Here is a 24,030-nt window from a genome sequence, read left to right as displayed (position 1 = left end):
ATATATGTATATATGTGTGTTTGTGTGTGTGTGTGTATTATATCTACAGACATACAGTATACATAGACTATATTTCCAATGCAGAGCCTTCCTTTCTTGCCTTTCCTGGGCTCCATTGCGGCCTCTTCGAAGTGTCCTCAAAATAAGGAAGGAAGGGGAGGTCGCTGAACCCCCGGCACACTCCTTCCCTTCCCTCAAAGGCCGCCAGTGGAATAAACAGCAGGAGCAGTAAAGCCCTGGTGGTCCCTGCGCATGATCAGAAGGGGTCTTTGGATGTATGTGCGCATGCACAGTCTCAGCCCTAAAGCCATTGCTGCCCTCACACTCTGTTCTGAGGGAAGGAAGGATGGAAATGGGGGGAAACCGTTGTTTGTTCAGAGGAATGGCTGGAATGTCTTCGGGGGGAGGGGGCTTGGGGATTATAAGAAGAAGGAATCCCCTCTTCTCCCCCCAACCAAAACACAGGGGGCCTGCCAGGTCTCCTCTCCCTCTTTCCTTCCTTGCCCCCTCCTCGGGGGATTCCTTGGGGCCCTGGTACTTGGGGGTTATCATGAGAAGAGAGGGCAGGGGGGACCATTGGAGAGAGGCATGACCATGGAGGGGGGTCCAAAGATAAAAAGGGCTTTGAGGAGCCCCCTCCATCCTGGAAAGTGGGGCAGAGGAGAGTCCCTCCCTTCTGATGCCTCATTTGGAGAAGATTTTTGTGCCAAATAAAGAGCACCACACAGCATAGGCTTCAATAGCATTGGAAACAACATTATTCGGGGGGGGGGGAGTTTTCTCTGGGGTCTTGGGGGGAGGAGGGGGGAATCTGGGACCTGACTCAGGCACTCCCCCCCAGAACCCATTATTAGAGCCTTCCACAGCTCACTGTGATGCTTTAAATGACCATTTTGCAAATAAAATCTCTCAGATAAGAGCCAACTTGGATGCTGACATTATTGCTGATGCTATAGGTGAGGTGTCCAGTGACTCTGTGAATGGGATCATCCTGGATCAATTTAAATCTGTGAGTACTGAAGACATGGACAAGCTCCTTGGAAGTGTGAAGAAGACAACTTGCCCTCTCAACCCTTGCCCTTCATGGCTAGTCATCCAAGGAGGAGATGCACTTAGGACTCACCTGAGATATATCATAGATGCATCTCTGAGGGAGGGCTATTTTCCATCTTCCATAAATGAAGCGGTCGTACAGCCGCTTCTGAAAAAGCCCTCCCTAAATCCCTTGGACATGAACAAATACAGACCGGTCTCCCATCTTCCATTTCTAAACAAGGTGATTGAGAAAGCTGTTGCTCTTTAACTCCACGTGGTCTTGGATGAAACAGATTATCTAGACCCATTTCAAATTGGCTTCAGGATGGGATACGGAGTCGAGACTGTTATGGTCGCCTTAGTAGATTATCTCCGCTTGAGTATGGACAGGGGAAGTGCAACCCTGCTGGTGCTTTTGGATCTCTCAGGGTCCTTCGATACCATCAACCATGGCATCTTTCTTGAACGTCTGAAGGAATTGGGGACGAGGAGGCAATGCATTGCAGTGGTTCTGGTCCTATCTCTTGAGCAGATTCTAGATGGAGATTCTTGGGGATAGTTGGTCCTCTAAGAGGGAGCTTAAATCTGATGTTCCTTAGGACACATAAACATGAAGCTGCTGGGAGAGATCATCTGGAGACATGGCATGGGGTGCTATCAGTATGCTGAGGAATCCCAGATATATCTCTCCATGTCCCGGACTTCAGCGTCAACTAAGAAAGGCATCTCCCCTCTGAATGAATGTCTTGAAGAAGTAATGGGCTGGATGAGAAAAAAAGAGAATGAAGCTGAATCCAGATAAGACAGAGGTGCGTAATGTTGGAGATCCTAATCCAGGTATGGAGGTTTGACACGTGTGATCCACCTGTATAAGGGGTCACACTTTCCCTAAAGGACTGTGTTAGTAGTTTGGGGGATGCTCCTGGATCCATCACTCCAGATGTCAGCTCAGATACACGTGACGGCGAGGAGTGCCTATTATCTCCTTCAGTTGATATGCTAACTGCACCCAGTCCTGGAAGCTGAAGACCTAAACACTATAGTTCTGATCTTAATTTTATTTCATTATATTTATCAATTATTTCTATTAACTGATTTTCTGAATATATATCTGCTCACCATTTTCCTCAAATAATTTTTCAAAATATGTAATGAAAGTATTTTTAATTTTCCCTTGTTCCGTTATGATTGTGTTATTTTGTTTAATTTTAGTTATCATTTTCTTTTCTCTCTCATTCTTTAATCTATTAGCCATCCATCGGCTTATTTTATTAGCATTCTCAAATTGATTTTGCTTTGATCTTCTTAAATTTATAGCTATTTCCTCTGTCATTTTTTCTCTAATTGTTGTTTCAATAGTTTTATTTCATTCATTATTTTTATCCACTTTTGTTTGTTGTAGTTTTTGTTCTCTTATTTTAAATTCATTCCTAATTTTTTCCTCTTTCTGCTTTTCTCGTTTTTTTATTTCCATTGTTCTTTGTATAAATAGTCCCCTTACAAATGCCTTACTAGTATCCCATACAACCTTCATTTTTACCTCCTTTCCACTGTTTCCTTTAAAAACCATCTTTAACTCTCTCTTTACCTTATTTACAAATTCTTCGTCATCTAGGATATCCTCTTTCATTCTCCATCCTATATTTTGGTCCCAATTTATATTTAATTCCAGCTCTATCATATTATGATCCTACATCATCCTTGGCCAAATTTCCATTTTTTTCTCTTTAGTAACCAGTTGCTTCGTCACGAAAAACATATCCAACCTTGAGAAGGATTTATGTGCATCTGAATAGAAGGTATACCCTCCTTTGTTCCCATTACAATGTGACCAAACATCTAACAAATTAAATTCCTCTTTTAAAACAAAAAACCTCTTGGTAATTTTCCTTGTCTTTTCTTAATTACTTTTTTCTGGGATTTCCTGTCCCAAATTGGATTTAGAACTCCATTGAAATCTCCTGTCAAGATTAATTTGTCATTATCAACTTCTCTCATAACCTCCGCCAAATTTCTATAAAAGGTTTCCTTCTTCTCTAATGGCCCATAAACATTAATCAGTACATATTTAACATTATCTATCAAAATCTCCACACACAAGAATCTACCGTCTTTATCTTTCTTCAGTAGCTTTGCTGCATACCTTTTATTCACAAAGATTGCAACTCCCCTCTTCCTTTTATTTAGTGTGGCACAAAATAATGTCCCCAATTTACTATTTCTCAAATATTTTATATCTCCATCTTTTATTTTTGTTTCCTGTAAACACAATAAATCAAAATTATTCTTCCCTAGATACTGCATTACATGCTTTCTCTTTCTCTCTTGGCTTATTCCTTTTACATTCCACGAAACTATTTTAAGCCCCATTTTCCTTTTAGAGAGGTTCTTATGTCTTTTATGTAGACTTTCCTATCTCTCCTGAGTAACCCTCTTCTGAGCTTTTGTTTCCCAAATTGTCAGTATTTACCTCCTTAATCCCTAGATTATCTCTCCTTCCTTGCCCTTTTCTCTGGGTCTTTTCTTCTCTTTGTCTATTTACACTTTCTCCTTCCTTCTTGTCCCTTTCTTTATTTCTTTCTTCTTGCTCTCTGTTATCTCTGCTTAATCTCTCATAAAAGGCTTTTGCTTGTTCTATTGTACTTATCCTATATCTCCTCTGATGGTAATTAAAGATCACTCCTTCTGTCATATCCCATCTGTACAGTATCTCATTCTTACTGCAAAAGAATATTGTTAGGAATTTATATTCCTGTCTCTTTCTAATTATTTGCAATGGTAAATCATTATAAATTTCCACTATTCTATCTTCCACAATCAATTTTTTCTCATATTTACAATATTTGCTCTCTCATCCTTGAGCTTGTAAAACATACCGTAATGTCTCTGTCCAATTTCCTTTCCTTTGCTATCTTTGAGCTAAGTCTAAATGTCTTATCAATCTGTGCCTCCATCAAATCCTCCTCAATATCCACATATTTTGCCAGCATAGGTATAATTTTGTCATATATTTGTTTGTCTTGTTCTTTACTTTCCCTAATTTTAATTGCCCTTTCCCTATATCTGACCTGCTGCAGAAGATTACTCTGTTGTTCCCTTAATTGAGCCTTTTCCAATTCTTCTGTTTTTTTCCCAGACTTTCCGTTCTTTCCAATACTTCCTCCACCTCCACTTTCACTCCTGATATCTCTTTAGCTAAGTTGTCTATTTCCCCCCCTAATCCATCTAGAGGAAAGGAGATTAAATGATGGTCAGAAAGTGGAAAGTCAGGTGCCAGGTAGTCAGAAATGGCGCAGTTTGCAGCAAGAACCAGGTCAAGACAGTGACCAAGAGAATGAGTTGAAGAGTTGGAGTGTGGTTGGAGGCCAAAAGAAGCCAGGAGAGAGTTAAAGCGAGATGTTGTCGGGTGATTGGAATCGTCAACGTGGATATTAAAGTCACCTAGGATCAAAGTGGGGACTGAATCTGAAAGAAAGAATGTCAGCCATGATTCCAAGTCTGAGAGGAACTGGGTGGCAGAACCAGGAGGGCGATAGATAACTGCAACACGGAGCTGTAGAGGAGAAAAGAGTCTAATAGGATGAAACTCAAAAGAAGAGGAATGATAGCTGGTGGGGAAGATAGAACTTGAAACTGTTAGATAGCAAGATACCAACCCCTCCTCCTCGACCCTCAGGGCAGCTGGAGTGGGTGAAGGAGAGACCACCGAAAGAAAGGGCAGCGGAGGTTGTAGTATCATGGGCTGGGAGCCAGGTTTCTGAGAGAACGAGGAGGTTAAAGGATTTAGAGAGAAAAAGGTCATGAATTGCTGTTGCTTTAGGGGCAGCAGAGCGGCAGTTCCAGAGGGAACAGAGGAAGGGAAGCAGGGAGACAGGGAGAGGCCGAATGGGGATCAGGTTAGGAGAAATGTGAGGAGCCATGGGAAAGATAGGATTCACTGCCCAGTGATTAACGGGGAAAGGTGTGACACAACAGCAAGGATGACCCTAGCAAAAACAGCAAGGATGACCCTAGCAAAAACAGCAAGGATGACCCTAGCAAAAGAATGGAGACAAAGGAAAGTTCTTGAAGTAGAGGAAGGCTGTTAGGACTATTTGATGCATTGGAAGCAGATAAACTCACAAGGATCTTACAGAAACAAAACAAAACAAAACTAAAATGTATAGATTGATAGAAGACTGGGATAAAGTGCTGGACTATATCAAAAAAGAAAGGAAGACTGAAGGGCATAAAACGGATAAAAAGAAAACAAAGACACAGCAAAGAACATACACTTTGGAAGTCTTTTAGTTTGTTTGTTGTGGAATCTGAGGTTGGATGTATTGTGAGTTTCAATGTAATTTAGTATGTTTTACAAGTTTTGTCGCTTGTGAATATTTGTATTTGTCAAGTCTTTTAATTATATCTGTGTTATTGTTGTTGGTCCCATATGTTGTTGTTTTTTTTCCCTTTTACCAATAAAGTTTTTAAAAGTACAGAATCCTGAAATCTAGAAAGCATATCCAGGAGAAGGTGTTTAGGCCACACTGCAAATAATAACCTCCAAAACCCACAAAACAGTGATACCTTTCTCCTGTTTGATGTTTAACACTTTTTCCCAACTAAGAACCCAGTTGAGCTTCAAAAGCTTGTTTTATCTATTTTGTGCATTTTGGCTGGCCACTAAAGGTATCCCTGTTTTGTGGATTGTGGGTGTGATTGTGGTTTGCTGTATGGTCCAGCCAGCATGGCAACCTCTGGATATGATCCCTAGAGTAGGAATCCCTCTTCGTCTCATGGCTGTTTGGGGCTTTTCTCCCTCCCTCCCTCCCTCTCTGCCCCATAGAAGTCAAGGGTACTTACCTTTGCTAAGGTCTCTTTCAAGGGGCTAGGATTCAAAGACATAGGTTCAATTTGCATTACAGAAATCATGCATTTCAACACTGCTTTAACTGCCATGGCTCAATTCTATGGAAATCTGGGATCTGTAGTTTTGTGAGCTATGTAGCCTCTCTCAGGGAGCTCTAGTGTGAAAAGAGACTACAAATCCCAGAATCCCATAGCATTGAGAAATGGCAGTTAAAGCAATGTCAAACTGCATGAATTCTGCAGTGCAGATTCAACCATAAGCCATGTTATTCAGGAATATCAGTATCCTAAGGGATCTTGTACCACCTTTGAGACTAACTGAGTGAAAAAAGTTGTAGTATATGCTTTTGTAGACTTGCGTCTGGAGTTTTGTGGAAGAGAGTTATGGCAACCCTAGTAGCCAGGACCTTCTTTTGTCCTCCATTTTGGGAGAGGAGAGAGGGAGGCCGAATGGAGAGCTCCCTGGAAAAGAAGTTGTGTCTCTCCAGGCTGAGAGGCCAGAGACCTAGGAGCAGGGCCTCTGCAGTTGGGGAAGAGTCGCTGTCTGAAGCATTGGACCTTCTGGGACCTTCCTTTTGTACCCATGGAATACAACTGCTTCTTCCAACCATGAACTTAAAATAGCCCTCTCCGAAATCCCTTTCTGGGAGCATTGGTGAACTGCCCTGGGCCCTACTACGTTGCAAGAAATAAAAATACACATTTGAAATGATGCAAAACAGCTCATGCTTAAATAATACATGCCTTAAAAGTGACACCAGATTCTCCCCATCCCACCCTGGGCTTCCCTTTCAGGTTAAAATGTGGTGGGCAAAGCATGACCCACGGCTCAATGCATCAGGGACTTCTCTGTAACCCACAGCGGTTAAAAATGTCTGGGGTCTTTTCGAGATCTTGGGGTCCGAGGGGCATTTCCGCCATGTTTTGTGGGACCCCTGGGTCAATATAAGGCCATAAGATGAGGTGTCCTCTGCTCACTTCCCAGAAGCATGGCAAAAACGTCCCTCATGTTGATGTTGATGTTTGTAACTGTTGCTTGCTTATTTTAACCAATTCTATTTTATATTATTGCCTATTGTTTTATACATATTTTGTAGATTGGTAGGTTTTATTTTTATTGACTTGATCATTTGTATGTACAGCACTGAAGATTATCGCACTGCGTTCTGAGAACGTTCCTATCATCACGTGATGAGAACGTTCCTGGAACAGATATTACTGCATTAGTAAACTAGAACGTGATCAGAACTGCATTTTACCGCACAGCGATTCCTTTTTCTTCAAACCGTTCTCAGAACGGTTTGCTATATTACGTTTTGTGGGCTGTGTTCTGATGACGTCGCCACTCAGAGGTTGGACGGCTCGGGAGAGGCGCTGCTCCCAGGAAAGAGGAAAAAGGGAGGCTTGGCTTACTGAAATCCCTCACCTCCCTTCCCCATAGGAATCAATCCAAAAACGGAGGTTAAAAAAGAGCAGAGAGCCCTATGGGTCTTCATCTGAGGAGGCAGAGGTTGCTTGGCTATGGGGATGTCCTGCCATCTCTCCCTCTCCCCTCTTTCCCCATAGAAATCAATCCAAAAACGGAGCTTAAAGAGCAGTGAGCCCTATGGGTCTTCATCTGGGGAGGCAGAGCTTGCTTGGCTATGGGGATGTCCTGCCATCTCTCCCTCTCCCCTCTTTCCCCATAGAAATCAATCCAAAAACTGAGCTTAAAGAGCAGTGAGCCCTATGGGTCTTCATCTGGGGAGGCAGAGCTTGCTTGGCTATGGGGATGTCCTGCCATCTCTCTCTCTCCCCTCTTTCCCCATAGGAATCAATCCAAAAACGGAGCTTAAAGAGCAGTGAGCCCTATGGGTCTTCATCTGAGGAGGCAGAGGTTGCTTGGCTATGGGGATGTCCTGCCATCTCTCCCTCTCCCCTCTTTCCCCATAGAAATCAATCCAAAAACGGAGCTTAAAGAGCAGTGAGCCCTATGGGTCTTCATCTGAGGAGGCAGAGCTTGCTTGGCTATGGGGATGTCCTGCCATCTCTCCCTCTCCCCTCTTTCCCCATAGGAATCAATCCAAAAACGGAGCTTAAAGAGCAGTGAGCCCTATGGGTCTTCGTCTGAGGAGGCAGAGGTTGCTTGGCTATGGGGATGTCCTGCCATCTCTCCCTCTCCCCTCTTTCCCCATAGAAATCAATCCAAAAACGGAGCTTAAAGAGCAGTGAGCCCTATGGGTCTTCATCTGAGGAGGCAGAGGTTGCTTGGCTATGGGGATGTCCTGCCATCTCTCCCTCTCCCCTCTTTCCCCATAGAAATCAATCCAAAAACGGAGCTTAAAGAGCAGTGAGCCCTATGGGTCTTCATCTGGGGAGGCAGAGCTTGCTTGGCTATGGGGATGTCCTGCCATCTCTCCCTCTCCCCTCTTTCCCCATAGAAATCAATCCAAAAACGGAGCTTAAAGAGCAGTGAGCCCTATGGGTCTTCATCTGGGGAGGCAGAGGTTGCTTGGCTATGGGGATGTCCTGCCATCTCTCCCTCTCCCCTCTTTCCCCATAGAAATCAATCCAAAAACGGAGCTTAAAGAGCAGTGAGCCCTATGGGTCTTCATCTGGGGAGGCAGAGGTTGCTTGGCTATGGGGATGTCCTGCCATCTCTTCCTCTCCCCTCTTTCCCCATAGAAATCAATCCAAAAACGGAGCTTAAAGAGCAGTGAGCCCTATGGGTCTTCATCTGGGGAGGCAGAGGTTGCTTGGCTATGGGGATGTCCTGCCATCTCTCCCTCTCCCCTCTTTCCCCATAGAAATCAATCCAAAAACGGAGCTTAAAGAGCAGTGAGCCCTATGGGTCTTCATCTGGGGAGGCAGAGCTTGCTTGGCTATGGGGATGTCCTACCATCTCTCCCTCTCCCCTCTTTCCCCATAGAAATCAATCCAAAAACGGAGCTTAAAGAGCAGTGAGCCCTATGGGTCTTCATCTGGGGAGGCAGAGCTTGCTTGGCTATGGGGATGTCCTGCCATCTCTCCCTCTCCCCTCTTTCCCCATAGAAATCAATCCAAAAACGGAGCTTAAAGAGCAGTGAGCCCTATGGGTCTTCATCTGGGGAGGCAGAGGTTGCTTGGCTATGGGGATGTCCTGCCATCTCTCCCTCTCCCCTCTTTCCCCATAGAAATCAATCCAAAAACAGAGCTTAAAGAGCAGTGAGCCCTATGGGTCTTCATCTGGGGAGGCAGAGCTTGCTTGGCTATGGGGATGTCCTGCCATCTCTCCCTCTCCCCTCTTTCCCCATAGGAATCAATCCAAAAACGGAGCTTAAAGAGCAGTGAGCCCTATGGGTCTTCATCTGAGGAGGCAGAGGTTGCTTGGCTATGGGGATGTCCTGCCATCTCTCCCTCTCCCCTCTTTCCCCATAGAAATCAATCCAAAAACGGAGCTTAAAGAGCAGTGAGCCCTATGGGTCTTCATCTGGGGAGGCAGAGGTTGCTTGGCTATGGGGATGTCCTGCCATCTCTCCCTCTCCCCTCTTTCCCCATAGAAATCAATCCAAAAACGGAGCTTAAAGAGCAGTGAGCCCTATGGGTCTTCATCTGAGGAGGCAGAGGTTGCCTGGCTATGGGGATGTCCTGCCATCTCTCTCTCTGCCCTCTTTCCCCATAGAAATCAATCCAAAAACGGAGTTTAAAATCTCTCCCAGATGCAGACCCAAAGGGCTTGCCTCTGCTCCTTTTAAACTCAGTTTTTGGATTGATTTCTATGGGGAAGGGAGGTGGGGGATTTCAGTAAGCCTAGGGACTGGCTTGAAGGGAGCTCCACGGAGGTCCCTTCAAGCGGAGGGAAAGGGAGGGGACTGGACCAATGGCCCCTGCAGCCATTGCAGCTCTTTAAACCGGTTAGAAAAGAAGAGTCCTCTGCTGTCATCCCATTTCCTCCTGTGTGTGTGCATGTAATGTGTGCCTTCAGGTTGTGAGCTTCCCTCCCCGCTTTAACTCTTGTCTGGCTCTTTGCTATGGAATTCTGGGAGTTGTTTGCTTGCTTTTCTGTGGTGCTCCAAACAGAGGAGCTTTTGTGGGTTCCCTCCTGGAGGGAAGGAGGAGAAGGTCCTGGGCATCCCTGCCTCCTGCATTGTGACAGCACAGGAGCCCCACTGGACATGACACTAGAGGCCCCCGCAGAAGCAGCCAGACCCTCTCCCTCTTGCTCTCTGGTCTGGTCTCTTCTTTCCCTCTCTCTTTCTCTCTCTTTCCCTGCTTTCCTCTTCTCTTCCTTGTCCCACCTTTCCTCCCTTTTTCCTTCCTTCCCTCCCTCCTTCTTCCCCCCCTCCCTCTCTCTCTCTCTCTCTCTCTCACACACACACACACACCTTCCCTCACTGCAGTCGCTCGCCTGCCTGCCTCCCTCCCTCCCTGCCTGTCATTCTTTCAGCCAATCAGGAGACGGGGGAATGAGAGAACGGATTTGAGAACGGATATGAATACTGCACACACTTCTGTTGGAACGTTCTCATCACGTTTCAGCTCTCTGGGAACACATTCATATCTGTACCCTCCTGGAACACATTTGGAACACATTTAAACGTTCTGAGAACCCGATTGGAACACATACGTGTGGTATACTCAAATGCATTCCGTTCTCATCACGGGATGAGAACGTTCTCAGAACCCAGTGCGATAATCTCCACTGTGTACATTTACAGCGCTATAGAAATAAATGATGATGATGATGATGATGATGATGATGATGATAAAGTTGCACTCTGTCAGCCTCAGAGGATAGCCATGGGAAACCAACTCTGAAGAAACCAGCCAAGAAAACCCCTTCAGAGACTCCCATAAGGTCACCATAAGACCTGGAAACAACTGGAAGGCAGACACCAAGAACAGCATTTGGAAATAGGTGCAAGCCTTGCCTTGGGAAAGTGCAATGACTGGGCTCCAGTCAATGGAGGTCTTCTTCAGGCAGAAAAGGGAGGTTTATGCAAATGCAGAATGACATCACTGCTATGGAAGGCTCTCTTGACCAATCAGAGAGCAAGATAAAGGTTCTTCTGGAAGCTTCCGTGAGAAGGAGATATAAGGCCTGAGAGACCAAGAGACAGTTGGGGGAATTGTGTCGGTTGGAGATCAAGAGAGAGAGAGTTAAAGAGCGGATCTTGGAAGTTAGTCTCAGAATTGGACACTTAGGTCTATTTATTGTTTTAATAGCTTGTATGAATTGAATATTATATCCTTACAAATGTTGTACCTGCAAGATTCTTAATATCTTGTAGGACTTATATTTCAGTTATATTTTGTTATTTATTATAATCATCTCCTTAGAGTATCTACTACTCAGGCAGATCCAGCCATTTTGTGTTCCGGAGGCCATTTGGTGTGCTATTTGTGATTGTGGGGAATAATGTTCTTTATGGGGCCAGAAACCTCTTTGTTAGGAAGCGAACCCCGAATATCTCAGGAAAGCCCTATATCTCCCAAGGCCCGCTTCCTCCAGGGCCTCCTTCCTCTCTTCCCCTCAGTCTCTCTCTCTACCCTGAAGGCCTTAAACTGCCAACTGCCAAGTGCTGAGACAGAGGTGGCCATTTTGTGTTCCAGCGGCCATTTTGTGTGCTATTTGTGACTGTTGGGAATAATGTTCCGGAACGTTCTCTGAGGCCTCAGTTGAACAGAGGCTTCTCTTTCTCTCCTGAGGCTCCAGAGTCAGAAGGAGGCCAGGCTTCTTGGGCCAAAAGGAAGGAAGTGTGTCTCTTTTCTGAGAGGGTTTCCTTATTACAAAGCTCTGCTCCTTCTGGGGAACATGGGTTTTTAAAGGGATCAGAAATGGAGAGGATACTTTTAATACAAGCCTTATTCTTCTGCTTCACAAACATTAGGCTTTGGCTCCTAAGAGGAGTCTAGTGCTGCAAAAAAGGCCAAAAGTGGATCCTTTGGGAGGTTTTAAAAGCCTCCCCAGTTTCCTTATTGAGAAATTTTCAGGGGAGAAGGAACGAGGCAGATCAGAATAACTCATATTACCAAGAATGAAACAAACATACAAACAACAATAAGAATAAGGATTAGTCAGAAAAACAACCTGCTTATATTTTTAAAAATCAAAACCATTTTAACAGGATAAAAATTCGACTTGGGTGTCTCTATCCTTTTACAACCGACTTAGGCTTTATCTGCACTAGAGAAATAATCCAATTCGAAACCATTTTGACTCTCCTGGTTCCATCCTATGGAATCCTGGGATTTGTAGTTTCTTGTGGCATGAGAGCTCTCTGGCAGGGAAGGCTAAGTGTCCCAAAGGTAAAATCCCAGGATTCCATACCACTGAGCGGTTAAAGCGGTGTCAAAGTGCCTTATTTCTATGGTGCGGATGCAGCCTTCTTGGGAAAGGGGCTGATGATGGGGAAAAGAGGATGAATGCAGAAGGAAAGGAGGACAGACAGATGGAGGGCCACCTGCAGCTGGACTGGCCTCCCTGAGCGGTCAAGACCTGAGCTGAGTTGTGGACGATGGGCCCTCTTAATATCAATATTAATATCTCTCACTATTGATGGTAATTAAGGAGGGGATCAGGTTCAATAGCATCAGGAAAATGTTTAGGTGTTGTTAAGGTTTGGAAGTCCTCTTTGGGGACTTTTTGTGTTCTCACAGCCATCGGGTGCCATCATGAAAACATTTCTTTAGGATCAGAAATCCTGTTTGGGGTCCCTTCTGACTTTGGGGCCTTTTCATCCTCCATTTCGGTTCACTGAAGGTCTCAAACTGCCAACTGCCAAGCACTGAGGCAGAGGCAGCCATTTTGTGTTCTGGCAGCCATCTTGTGCTGCTTGTGACTGTGGGGAATATTGTTCCGGAACCTTCTCTGAGGCCTCAGTTGAACAGAGGCTTCTCTTTCTCTCCTGAGGCTCCAGAGTCAGAAGGAGGCCAGGCACCTCGGGCCAAAAGGAAGGAAGTGTGTCCCTTTGTGCCTCTGGCCCTCCATTTCGGGAGAAAGGAAGGAAGGAAGGAAGGAAGGAAGGAAGGAAGGAAGGAAGGGGTCTGTGGGGGTCTGAGGAAGAGGAGGCAGGAGACTCAGGGCCAGTGGGGAGGCTGGGCTTTGGGGGCTGGGAGAGAGGTGGGAAAAAGACCCTCCCTTTGGGCCCTAGCTGGGGAGGGTCCCACTGGTCCTTGCCTCCCCCTTTGGGAAGGGAGCCCCCTGGACTCACTCCTGCCACTTATTCCTAGGGCTGGGACTCAGGGGAGTTTCCTAGACATTGTCACCTTCTGCCCTCTATGGCCATTGGCACTGACCTTTCCCCATTGCCTTCCCTCCCTCAGCCCTTGGACCTCCTCCTCCTTCGCACTCAGAGCAACCCTTCTCTACGGCTGAGGAGATGGCCTCTGACCCAGGGAAGCTCCAGCCATAAAGGACTGAAGGAGAGGCCTTTCTGGGGCTGCAGGAATCAGGGTCTTTGTACTGAAGGTAGGCCTTTATTCCTGGAATTTTTCTTTAAATGCTTCAGTCCAGGATTGTGTGGAAGGGCTGCAGCTGAGAGACTGAGCCCATGCTTTGCAGGCATAAAGCCCCAAATTCAATCTCTGGCAGCATTGTCTTTCCAAAAGGTGGAAGTGAAATTTCCAGACCCCAGAGACACAGTGCGCCAGCGAGTCCGTTTTATGCGGACTGTGTGTGTATGTGGTGTTTACTAGAGTTTTGTGAGGTATTTGTTTCACTGGGTTTATATTAATAAATTTACTTATGTCTTCACTTCCCAAAATGAGCATAATCCAGGATGCAATCGTCACTCATAAACTTATACATTTATAGATTTTTGTTGTATAAGTGCAACATATTCAGCAGTGTGCATATTTTTTAAAAAATATACAAGGAAAAGTGAAGAAATTGTGATATTGACAATAGATCCGTTCAGAAACAATGCACACAAATCTACATGCCTCAATTTCTGTGTGGCTTTAGCAAGCAGAGGGAGGAGGTGCATACTTCATGCAACTGCTACGACTGACACACACAAACACACACATTTTGTAATTGTCAATTTTTAAACCGCTCTGATCTTTTTGGAAAGGTGGTAAATACATACATTTATTATTATTATTATTATTATTATTATTAACACAGCAGTTAAACTCAGAGATTTGTCTCATTTGGGAAAATGAAATGATTATTTTCACCAGTGTCTAAATGAAAAAGGGGGCGAAATGAGGGGAGGTTGTGGATCAGATCCATAAAGTAATACAGGTCTTATCCAGCCCAGGGGCCAGAATTTCTCCACCTGGGATATAAATCATATAATCATAGAGGGCAACTAAAATGGTGAAGGGTCTGGAAACCATGCCTTATGAAGAATGACTTAGGGAGGTGGGGATGTTTAGCCTGGAGAAGAGAAAGTTAAGAGGTGATATGATAGATCTGTTTAAATTTTTGAAGGGATGTCATATAAAGGAGGGAGCAAGCTTGTTTTCTGCTGCTCCAGAGACTAGAAACCGGAACAATGGATGCAAGCTCCAGGAAAAGAGATTCCACCACAATATTAGGAGAAACTTCCAGACAGTAAGGGCTGTTCAACATTGAAACAGACTCCTTCCTTGGAGTGTAGTCAAATCTCCTTCCTTGGTCTTCAAGCAGAGCCTGGATAGCCATCTGTTGGGGATGCTTTGATTGAGAGTTCCTGCATGGCAGAATGGGGTTGGACTGGATGGCCCTTGGGGTCTCTTCCAACTCTATGATTCTATGATTCTATGTGGCAAGAACAGGACATTCCCAAGCCAACATGGCCAGGCAGTAGTGTGGAAAATGGGCAATCTCTTTGTGGGCAAAGACACTTTCAGAATTGTGACTTCTCTACATGCAGAAGGCTGCCATGGGAATTGGGGAGGAGGGCTGGATCCCATGGAAGGGGGGCAACCAGAGAAGAGAGAGATCCTTTCCTGCCCTGCCTGACTGGGGGCCTCCCTGGGGGATGGACGGCAACTGGTTTGGCCACTGGGAGAATGAGGGGCCATCAGGCCAGACAGCCTGACCCAGGAGAACTCTCTATGCTCCAGTGTTGCTCCAGGTGGAATAGGCTGCAACTGGCCATTCACTGACCCAGGTATTACCATCGAGTTGTGGAAGCCATAACGCATGACCATTCCATGCCTGGTGAGAGTGTTTGGTGTAAGGTATTGGAGATGCATCCAGCTGTGTTTCTGTAGCCAGAAGCAAAACAAAGACATTTTCTTCTGAGGGTCACTGGGGACCTTTGCAGGTTTCAGCAGATGATGCACTCATTTTACATCTAGCTATGGGGACATAACCAGAGCCTTTTCCAATTTCCCATCCCCTGATCCCCAGCTAATCTAACAAGGTATGGAGTAACTGTTGTGTAGGGGAGCTGCTGTGAGTCTATGCAAGGTCCAAAGGGCTTTGTTTGGTGCAGAGGGAGGAAGAGATGCCCACCTCTCAATTGGCCCAAAGGAGGCATATGTCACGTGCATATGTCACCAGCAGGATGCCGATCTTTGTGACTTTGAGTGCTATAGGGTTTCTTTCCAAACCAAGCCTAACCCTGGTCTCTTTTCTCAGAACTTCATCTTGGCCCCCCTGTACACTGCTTTGGGGTATCTTTTGATGGAAGTGACCAAAGCGCAGGCCCACCAGGAACCCCCTGCCTACCTGATGGCTGACACAGAGGCCAAGCAGAGGGAGTTGAGCTCCAAGAAGAAGAGGCTGCCGAGGTGCAACAACTCTTTGGTAAATTGCCATCCTGACTATTAGTTTCATCTGGGTCACTGCTGGGCTGGCTCATGAAAGCAAGCGGAGAACAACTGTCCCAGTTTGCCAGAGGGAATCCTGCTTAATCCTCTGTCACCTTATTTTTTGAGGGGCTTTGAAAATGACCCATTTCTCTCTCCTGCTCCCACTTTCCCTCTTCTCCTTAGTTCACTTCAGTTACTGCAAAATGTGTTCCAAGTTCAAAAGACATGTGCAGCGCATCAACTCAAAAGAGGGAGAGGGGAGGAGAGAAAGGGGCAGGGTCTTGCCAGGAGTTGGAAGCAAATGCAAACTGCTGTGCCCTTCCTCGCTTGTGCAATCTTCATCATTAACAACTTTGGCCATCTTGACCCCCTTCTGGTGTTGCTTGTCCATATGTGTCTTGCTTTCCCCATCTGTGAAATGCTGAGGGATATGGAAGAATTTCTCTGAACCTAAATTGGGGATGGGCCCAGTGGCCCTCAAGCCCAGAGTACTCCCCAGAACTGTTTTTGAAATTAGGAGAGAGATGACTAAATTCACTATAATTCCTTGGTGACTAAATGTACTTCACATGTTGGGGTAATCAGTATCCCAATGAATCAGTAATATTTCAGAAATGGTCTAAATTATATTGTTTATTATATTGTATATTATATTGAAAGGATTCAAGACCAACTGGATCTCAAAGGCTGTAGCTTTTTGCTTTCTTGCAGAATTTAAAGTTTATTTCCTGATTTCTGAAGTGTTGAAATAATATTTGCGATGCACCATGTGCTTTCCTCCCCTTTTGCTTAGTTACTCTCTGGATAAGGCTATTTTCTTTTGCAGGTGACCTTTGCGGATGTAGCAGTATATTTCACCGAGGAGGAATGGAAACTGTTGACAAAGAAGCAGAAACTTACATACAGTTCTGTGATGATGGAGAATTATGAGAATGTGGCCTTTGTGGGTAAGGAACCTGAATCCATTGCCCTTCCTGTGAAGACTGAGGGCCCTTTCATCATTCACTGTCAGAGTGCTTTGTTTCCACTTTAGAATTAAAAAGCAACTTCCTGACAGTAAAGACTATTCGATAGTGGAACACATTCTTTCCTTGGAGTATAGTGGCGTCTCCCTGCTTGGAGGTCTTTAAACAGAGACTGGATCGCCATCTTTTGGGGATGCTTTGATTGAGAGTTCCTGCATGGCAGGGGGTTGGACTCAATGGCCCTTGTGGTCTCTTCCAACTCTATGATTCTGTGATCAGTTATGAGTAATATCTATGGAGGAAAGAAGGGGGGACACAAAACCTGCTTTTTCTCTAATGTTTCTTTTCCATCCTGAGCTTGCTTAGCTCCATGATTGATTCAAGAGGCCTTTTGTTACCCAAAATGCTGGAGTCTGGGGAGGACACCCGCAAGTGCTATGCTTTTAGGGGAATTTGGTACTTAGCTCAATAGAACAAGATAGTTTTACTGGGGCAACAATGACCTCTGGATCCAGCCCAGCTATAGCAGGTCCTGAATGAAACAGTACGTCAGAGGCATTTGAAATAGGTTTTTGTGTTTTATTTAGGGGAAAGCAAAATACACAGACACACATACTATATATATAAGTGTTCATGCGCACACACAAGATCTAGGTAACAAAGGTGGGAGTGGTGAATAGATGTAAGGCTTTGTTAAAGGTATCTATTACCTATCCAGAGCTATATTCCAATTGTTGAGGATTTGGAATGGGGAGAGGTCAGTAGTTCCTGCGACAATTGGGGTTGGTTTAACAGCAAGTTGGGCCTGATATTTATACTGAAATTGGTGCTTGGGGCAGAAACTGAGGGTTCAGAAAGGTTTATATCTCTTTAGAATATTTCCTGGGTGGGGAAAGAATGGTGTGAACACGAAATGAATGCAGTGGGTGTTTGATGCAAATACCTCAGACAAAAGGGATTAGCACACCGCCTCTCAGGTCCTTGTTGGCTCTGAATTTTGATCGCGTTCACAATCCAATGTACACTACAATCTGAGGGTGACGCTCCCAGATGCAGCTCAACAATAACATGGCAGAGTATGGAAGCAAATATCTAGATATAGGTATTGGCAATACACAGACCACTTTCGACACTTAAAAATAAGTCACAGACACAGTAGATTTCATTCAAGTCCTTGGAGGTTCTTTGTCTTGAGTTACAAAATAATACAAATGAATAAATGGATAATTTATTATGGCACATGGCCAGCTTAAAAAAATAAACAAAGTAAAAACAAGTATTACAAAGCATCACAACAAGTAAACTGCATTCTAGCAATAAGGGTAAACATCAATTCATAAAATGAAATCCTAAATCTTGCAGGGAAAATTGTCCCAAATAACTTTGAGAAATATAGACTTAAAACAGTAGACTGACTCTATGTCATAATTATTTCAAGATAGAATCATAGAGTTGGAAGAGACCGCAAGAGCCATCCAGTCCAACCCCATTCTGCCATGCAGCAAATTCAAATCAAAGCATCCCCGACAGATGGCCATCCAGCCTCTGCTTAAAGACCTCCAAGGAGGGAGATTCCACTACACTTCGAGGAAGGAGTGTGTTCCACTGTCAGACAGCCCTTACTATCAGGAAGTTCTTCCAAATGTTGAAGTGGAATCTCTTTTGCTGTAGCTTGCATTCATTGTTCCGGGTTCTAGTCTCTGGAGCAGCAGAAAACAAGCTTGCTCCCTCCTCTGTATGACATCCCTTCAAAAATTTAAACAGATCTCTGTTTAGACCTCTGCAGTTGGTTTGCATCATGCCTTGGGCTCTGACTCTGTACTCTATGGCAGTCTCACAGGATATGATGCCAACTGTCAATCAAAGTGCACATTTTTTAATGGAATATTTTTTCAACAGTCCTTTGACTATCTGCTTCCACTGATTCCCTCAAGGCAGTCCCCATCCAGTCTCTTCTTTGCTAGCTGCTATGAGTAAGGATACAATCGTTCCATGGATTTAGGGTATCTGGAACAAGATCATGCTTGGGTCACTCACACCAACTTTATTAATTTATTGTCAAATAGGGAAGGTTAAATGGGGGCTAAATCTGGAGGTAACACCCTTCTCTCGTAACTCTGATTTTCAATTGTCTGTCATTGTCCTTTATTACAGAAGAACTTGTGAGTCAAGAGAGAGTCCACACAAGAGAGAAGTCACATAAATGCCAGCATTGTGGGAAATGTTTTTCTACGAAGTCACACTTAGTGAGACATCAGAGAGTCCACACAGGAGGGAAGCCGTACAAATGCCAGCATTGTGGGAAATGTTTTTCTTTGAAGTCAGTCCTAATGACACATCAGAGAGTCCACACAGGAGAGAAGCCACACAAATGCCAGCATTGTGGAAAAGGTTTTTCTCGGAAGTCAGTCCTAATGACACATCAGAGAGTCCACACAGGAGAGAAGCCATACAAATGCCTGCATTGTGGGAAATGTTTTTCTTTGAAGGGAAACCTAGTGAAACATCGGAGAGTCCACACAGGAGAGAAGCCATACAAATGCCTGCATTGTGGGAAATTGTTTTCCTTGAAGTCAAACCTGGTGATGCATCAGAGAGTCCACACAGGAGAGAAGCCATACAAATGCCAGCATTGTGGGAAATGTTTTTCTTTGAAGTCAGTCCAAGTGAGGCATCAGAGAGTCCACACAGGAGAGAAGCCATACAAATGTCAGCATTGTGGGAAATGTTTTTCTTCAAAGTCACACCTAGTGAGACATCAGAGAGTCCACACAGGAGAGAAGCCATATAAATGCCAGCATTGTGGGAAAGGTTTTTCTTCGAAGTCAGTCCAAGTGAGGCATCAGAGAGTCCACACAGGAGAGAAGCCATACAAATGCCAGCAGTGAACTAATATTATTTTTGTAAGGAAGGAATACAGAAAATATATTTTCAGAAAAAGGGTTTTTTTCCTTGATTTTTCAATTCAAATCAACTATGAAAACATATATATATTAGGATGAATTAATCTCCTCCTCTCTTAAAGAGTAGAAACAGCAACCAAGTAAAAATAGTGATTGGGTTTTTGTTTGTCTAGCTGTGTTTTTCTTTGCTGAAAGATTATAACAGATAGGAAACTAGAAGAAATGAAAATTTAAGAAGTTTAGACACCATCTAGGAAGTATACATAGTTTAGAGATACAGAAACTAGCTTGGCTTTTTTCCTTTTATATATACTTTGTATATTGTGTAAATATGTTTAAGTGTGTACTAATGTTTTGTTTTGTATGTCTTTTTAATGAATGTTCAATAATTTTTAAAAAGAAAATATATTTTCAATGCAGCAGTGAAAAGGCCCTTATGATTTTGTTTGTAAGGTTTGTCTGTCCATATGTCTGTTTATGTTTTAAAGTTATATTTTGTTAAGTTTACGTTTTAATTGCTATTAGTATAGATCATTGCTTTGGGTTATAAACTTGGCTAAGGATTATGGGTTGTGGTATAGGTTAGCTAGATGGGGGGCTGGGGTTTGTTGCAGCTGTCTAGAATAGTTATGGGAATGATAGCTTTTGCAATTTGTGGGATTTTGGCTTCAGAAAGTTGGGGGCAGGTATTAAGAGAAAGGGCTAGTTTCTGAGAACGGCAAAGGGGGCCTTGTTATCTGTGGGGCATAGACTGTGGGAATTGGAGGTGGGGGCTAGGTTTGGAAGAGGGTGGAGTTTTAGGTTTGGGGGTTGTAATGTATTCATTGGATTGGGGGGGGCAGTACTGGCTTAAACACCAAATTTCTGACTATGTGTTCTTAATAAAGTTCTTTGTTGTTTCAACACACTGGACTCATTGATGCACAGAAGTTGTGAATTTGCACAAAATTGACCCTTTCTTCTCTCCTCAGCCCTCAGCTCCATTCCCAGCCATAAGAACAGAGGCAAACACACACATATTTATAGACACACAGACAGACAGACAGACATCAGAGCAATATGTACAAAGCAGAGCCTTCCCAGCCTTTCCCTCCTGAATCCAGCTCCGCAGCTTGGGTTCCATTCTGGAACAAACAAAAAACATACAGCGTCATTTATATACCGCTTCATATTGAACTAACAGTGTCTGAGCGGTTTCCAATGATAAGCTAATTGCCCCCCCAAAATCTGGGTACTCATTTTAGCGACCTCAGAAGGATGCAAGCCTAAGTCAAGCCTGAACCCTTTCACAGGTATTGAACTCACAACCTTATGGTTTTGCAGTACAGGGATTTAAACACTGCGCCACCAGGGCTCCTTCCTTTCTTCCAAAGGCCGACAGTGGAGTAAGCGGCAGCAGCAGCATGGTCCTTGCAGTCCCTGCGCATGGTCATGAGGGGCCTTTGGTGGCAAATGTGCATGCACAGTCTCAGTCCCTGAACCTGCCGCCCTCACAGCCTGCTCTGAAGGAGGGAAGTGGGGAGAGCCCTCGTTCGTTCAAAGATTTGGCTGCAGGGTCTTCGGGAGGGGGGGAGTTGGGGGGGGTTGTAAGAAGGAAGGAAACCCTGATCTCCTCCCCCAAAGAAAGGCAGTCCTCCTCTTCCTCCTCTCCCTTCCCTGCCCCCTCCTCAAGGGATTCCTTGAGGCCCAGGTACTTGGGGGGTTATTATGAGAAAAGAGGGCAGGTGGGATCTTTGGAGAGAGGCATGGCCTTGGGGCCCAGGTACTTCAAAGCATTGGAAACAACATTATTTGGGAGGGGTGGAGTTTTCTCTGGGGGGGGATCTGTCTGGGGGGAGAGAAGACCCAAATCTAGGCCAAAGCCAAGAGGAGGGAGATGGAGGGACCCCAAAACCCCTTCTGGGGATACCGACACCCCCCGGCAACCTGGGAACTAAGCTTATAGGCCCACAGTTTCCGGATTAGCGCCCCCCCCCCCCCACATACATACTTTTCCCTTCAAAACAAGCCTGTGGAGGAGGACCAGTGGAGAGACCCTCAGCCCCAGAACGTATGCCCCCCCCCCCCGGTTCTGGGAACATGCTGAAAGGGCCTTAGACTCCCTTGAAGGGATGTATGTTAAAGGAGAAGAAGGAAGGAATAAAGGAGTGAAAGTGCCAAGGAAAGAAAAGCATAAAGGGAGTGCTGAAGTTGGGGGGGGGGGCATCTGGGACCTGACTCAGGCATCTTCCCCCCCAGAACTCATTATTAGAGTCTTCCACAGCTCACTTTGACAATTTAAATTACTATTTCACAGAGAACATCTCTCAGATAAGAGCCGAATTGGACACTGGCATTATTGCAGAGGCTATAGGTGAGGTGTCCAGTGACTCTGTGAATAAGAACATACTGGGTCTATTTGAATCTGTAAGTACCAAAGACATGGACAAGCTCCTTGGAAGTGTGAAGAAGACAACTTGCCCTCTGGACCCTTGCCCTTCATGGCTGGTCATCCAAGGAGGAGATGCACTTAGGACTCACCTGAGATATGCTTCTCTTAGGGAGGGCTATTTTCCATCTTGCTTAAAAGAAGCGGTGGTACGGCCGTTTATGGAAAAGCCCTCCCTAGATCCCTTGGACATGAACAATTACAGACCAGTCTCCCATCTTCCATTTCTAAGCAAGGTGCTTGAGAGGGCAGTTGCTCTTCAACTCCAAGCGGTCTTGGATGAAACAGACTATCTAGACCATTTCAAATTGGCTTCAGGATGGGATACAGAGTTGAAACTGTTATGGTCGCCTTAGTAGATGATTTCCACTTGAATATCAACAGGGAAAGCGTGACCCTGCTGGTGCTTTTAGATCTCTCAGCGACTTTTGATACCATCGACCATGGCATCCAGAAGGAAATTGAGGATAGGGGGCAATGCGTTGCGGTGGTTCTAGTCCTATCTCTCAAGCAGATTCCAGATGGAGATGCTTGGGGACAGTTGTTCTCAGGGCCGGCTCTAGGTATTTTGCCACCCTAGGTGAGAAATATTTTGGCACCCGTCGCCCCTCATAATTATTTTCATTCCTTGATTTCCGCTGCTTCATTTGTTAAAGCTAAACATGACATAAAACTTAGGTTCCAATCTCTCGTCACAGTATTGCAAATTAGTCAAAAAGCCAATTAGGTTTTTACAGATTAATTGACTGCTGTGATATTTGGAATGGCGACTAATGCACACATATCCCTTTTGCAATCTGGAAGCATTATTCATTCTAATGATGTGGAAAAATCTGGGTCCCATCCCATGAATTTATGGGGTAGTAGTGGTCCATGTATGACCCCTAAAAATGAAAAATCTTCACCCAAGGGGCAGAAAAGGGTGTCACAAGAAAGAAAACCAGTAGAGTCACCAGGTGAGAGGGCCAGGGCTGCAGTTTGACACCACTTTAGCCGCCTTTGGCTCCCATGGTGACCAGTTGTACTAACCGCAAAGGAGGACAAGGCACCGCAAAATGTAGGACTTTCAAGTAAAATGGAGGACATGACCAGTAAAAGCTGAAACCCCTCATATAAATATAAATTCATGCTTCTTAGTGATGCTCAAAAGGGAGGACATTTTTGGAATTCCTCCTGGACAGAAGACTGAAATGTAAGGTATACCCCAGAAAAAGAGGACATCTGGTCATCCTGCGGGTTCCATGCTATGGAGCCCTGGGATTTGTAGTTTGTTGTGGCTCCACTGCTCTCTGACTGAGAAGGCGAATTCTCCTCCCAAAATTTAAATCCCAGGATTCCATAGCATGGTGCCAGAGCAGTTAAAGCGGTGTCAAATTGCATTACTTCTGCAGTGTAGATGCAGCCTATGAAAAAAGGATGGGAATGGCTCCAGGTTGAGAAAGAAAAGACACATAGTAGGCACAGCCACCAAGACTGGCAAGCCACACTCTCTCAGCCTCAAAGGAAGGCCATGGCAAAGCTTCTCTGAACTCATATTGCCAGGAAAACCCCATGGTAGGTTCACCTCAGGGCAGGACAGACCTCCTCCTCTTCCAGGACATGTCCTCCATTCCAACCTTCTGTCCAGGAGGTATTCTAAAGCATCCTCCATTTTGAGCATGACTAAGAAGCATGCATTAACATTTCTAGGAGTGTTTGGAGCTTTTCTTGAGTCCTGTCCTCCCTTTTTCTTGAATGTCTTCCATTTTGTGGTGCCTTCCTTTGCGGTGAAGACATCTGGGAAAAAGACCAAGCTTTTAAAGTGGATTGTTGGAGCCAGTGTGGACTAGTTGTTTGAGCATTGATTGGACTATGACTCTGGGTTCAAATCCCAGCTCGGCCATGGAAATCCACTGGGTGGGGCATCACACTCTCTCAGCCTCAGAGGAAGGCCATGGTGAGCCTCCTCTGAACAAACCTTGCCAAGAAAACACCATGAGCGGGTGGCGAGGAGGCAGAAAGGACTTGAAGGTACACAACAACAACAAGTGATGGGAAGGGAGGCAAAGGTGGGTGGATATGGAAGAATAGGGCCAAAGTGTGGGAAGGAGGAAGGAGTTATGGGGGGGGGGAGAGAAATGGGACCATGGAAATCCACTGGGTGGCT

At 44.9% G+C, this 24,030-nt stretch overlaps 1 protein-coding gene and 1 pseudogene across 1 annotated transcript; one reads left to right on the top strand and one right to left on the bottom strand.

The window, feature by feature from the left end:
* LOC149282427 (uncharacterized) overlaps positions 1-24,030 on the bottom strand; it is a 179,170-nt pseudogene that overhangs the window by 46,395 nt on the left and 108,745 nt on the right.
* Positions 15,461-19,522, top strand: LOC149282431 (uncharacterized). Its single transcript, XM_089498142.1, has 3 exons — positions 15,461-15,583; positions 16,415-16,535; positions 18,708-19,522. The coding sequence occupies exons 1-3, from the start codon at positions 15,461-15,463 to the stop codon at positions 19,439-19,441; spliced, it is 978 nt and encodes a 325-aa protein (XP_089354268.1). The 3' UTR covers positions 19,442-19,522.

The sequence above is a fragment of the Sceloporus occidentalis genome, unplaced genomic scaffold (assembly GCF_023333645.1).
Source record: "Sceloporus occidentalis isolate IW3139 unplaced genomic scaffold, rSceOcc1.0.p SCAF_114, whole genome shotgun sequence".
Classification (NCBI taxonomy): Eukaryota; Metazoa; Chordata; class Lepidosauria; order Squamata; family Phrynosomatidae; genus Sceloporus; species Sceloporus occidentalis.
The sequence above is the reverse complement of the archived record's forward strand: the minus strand, read 5'-3'. Positions and strand labels throughout refer to the sequence as shown.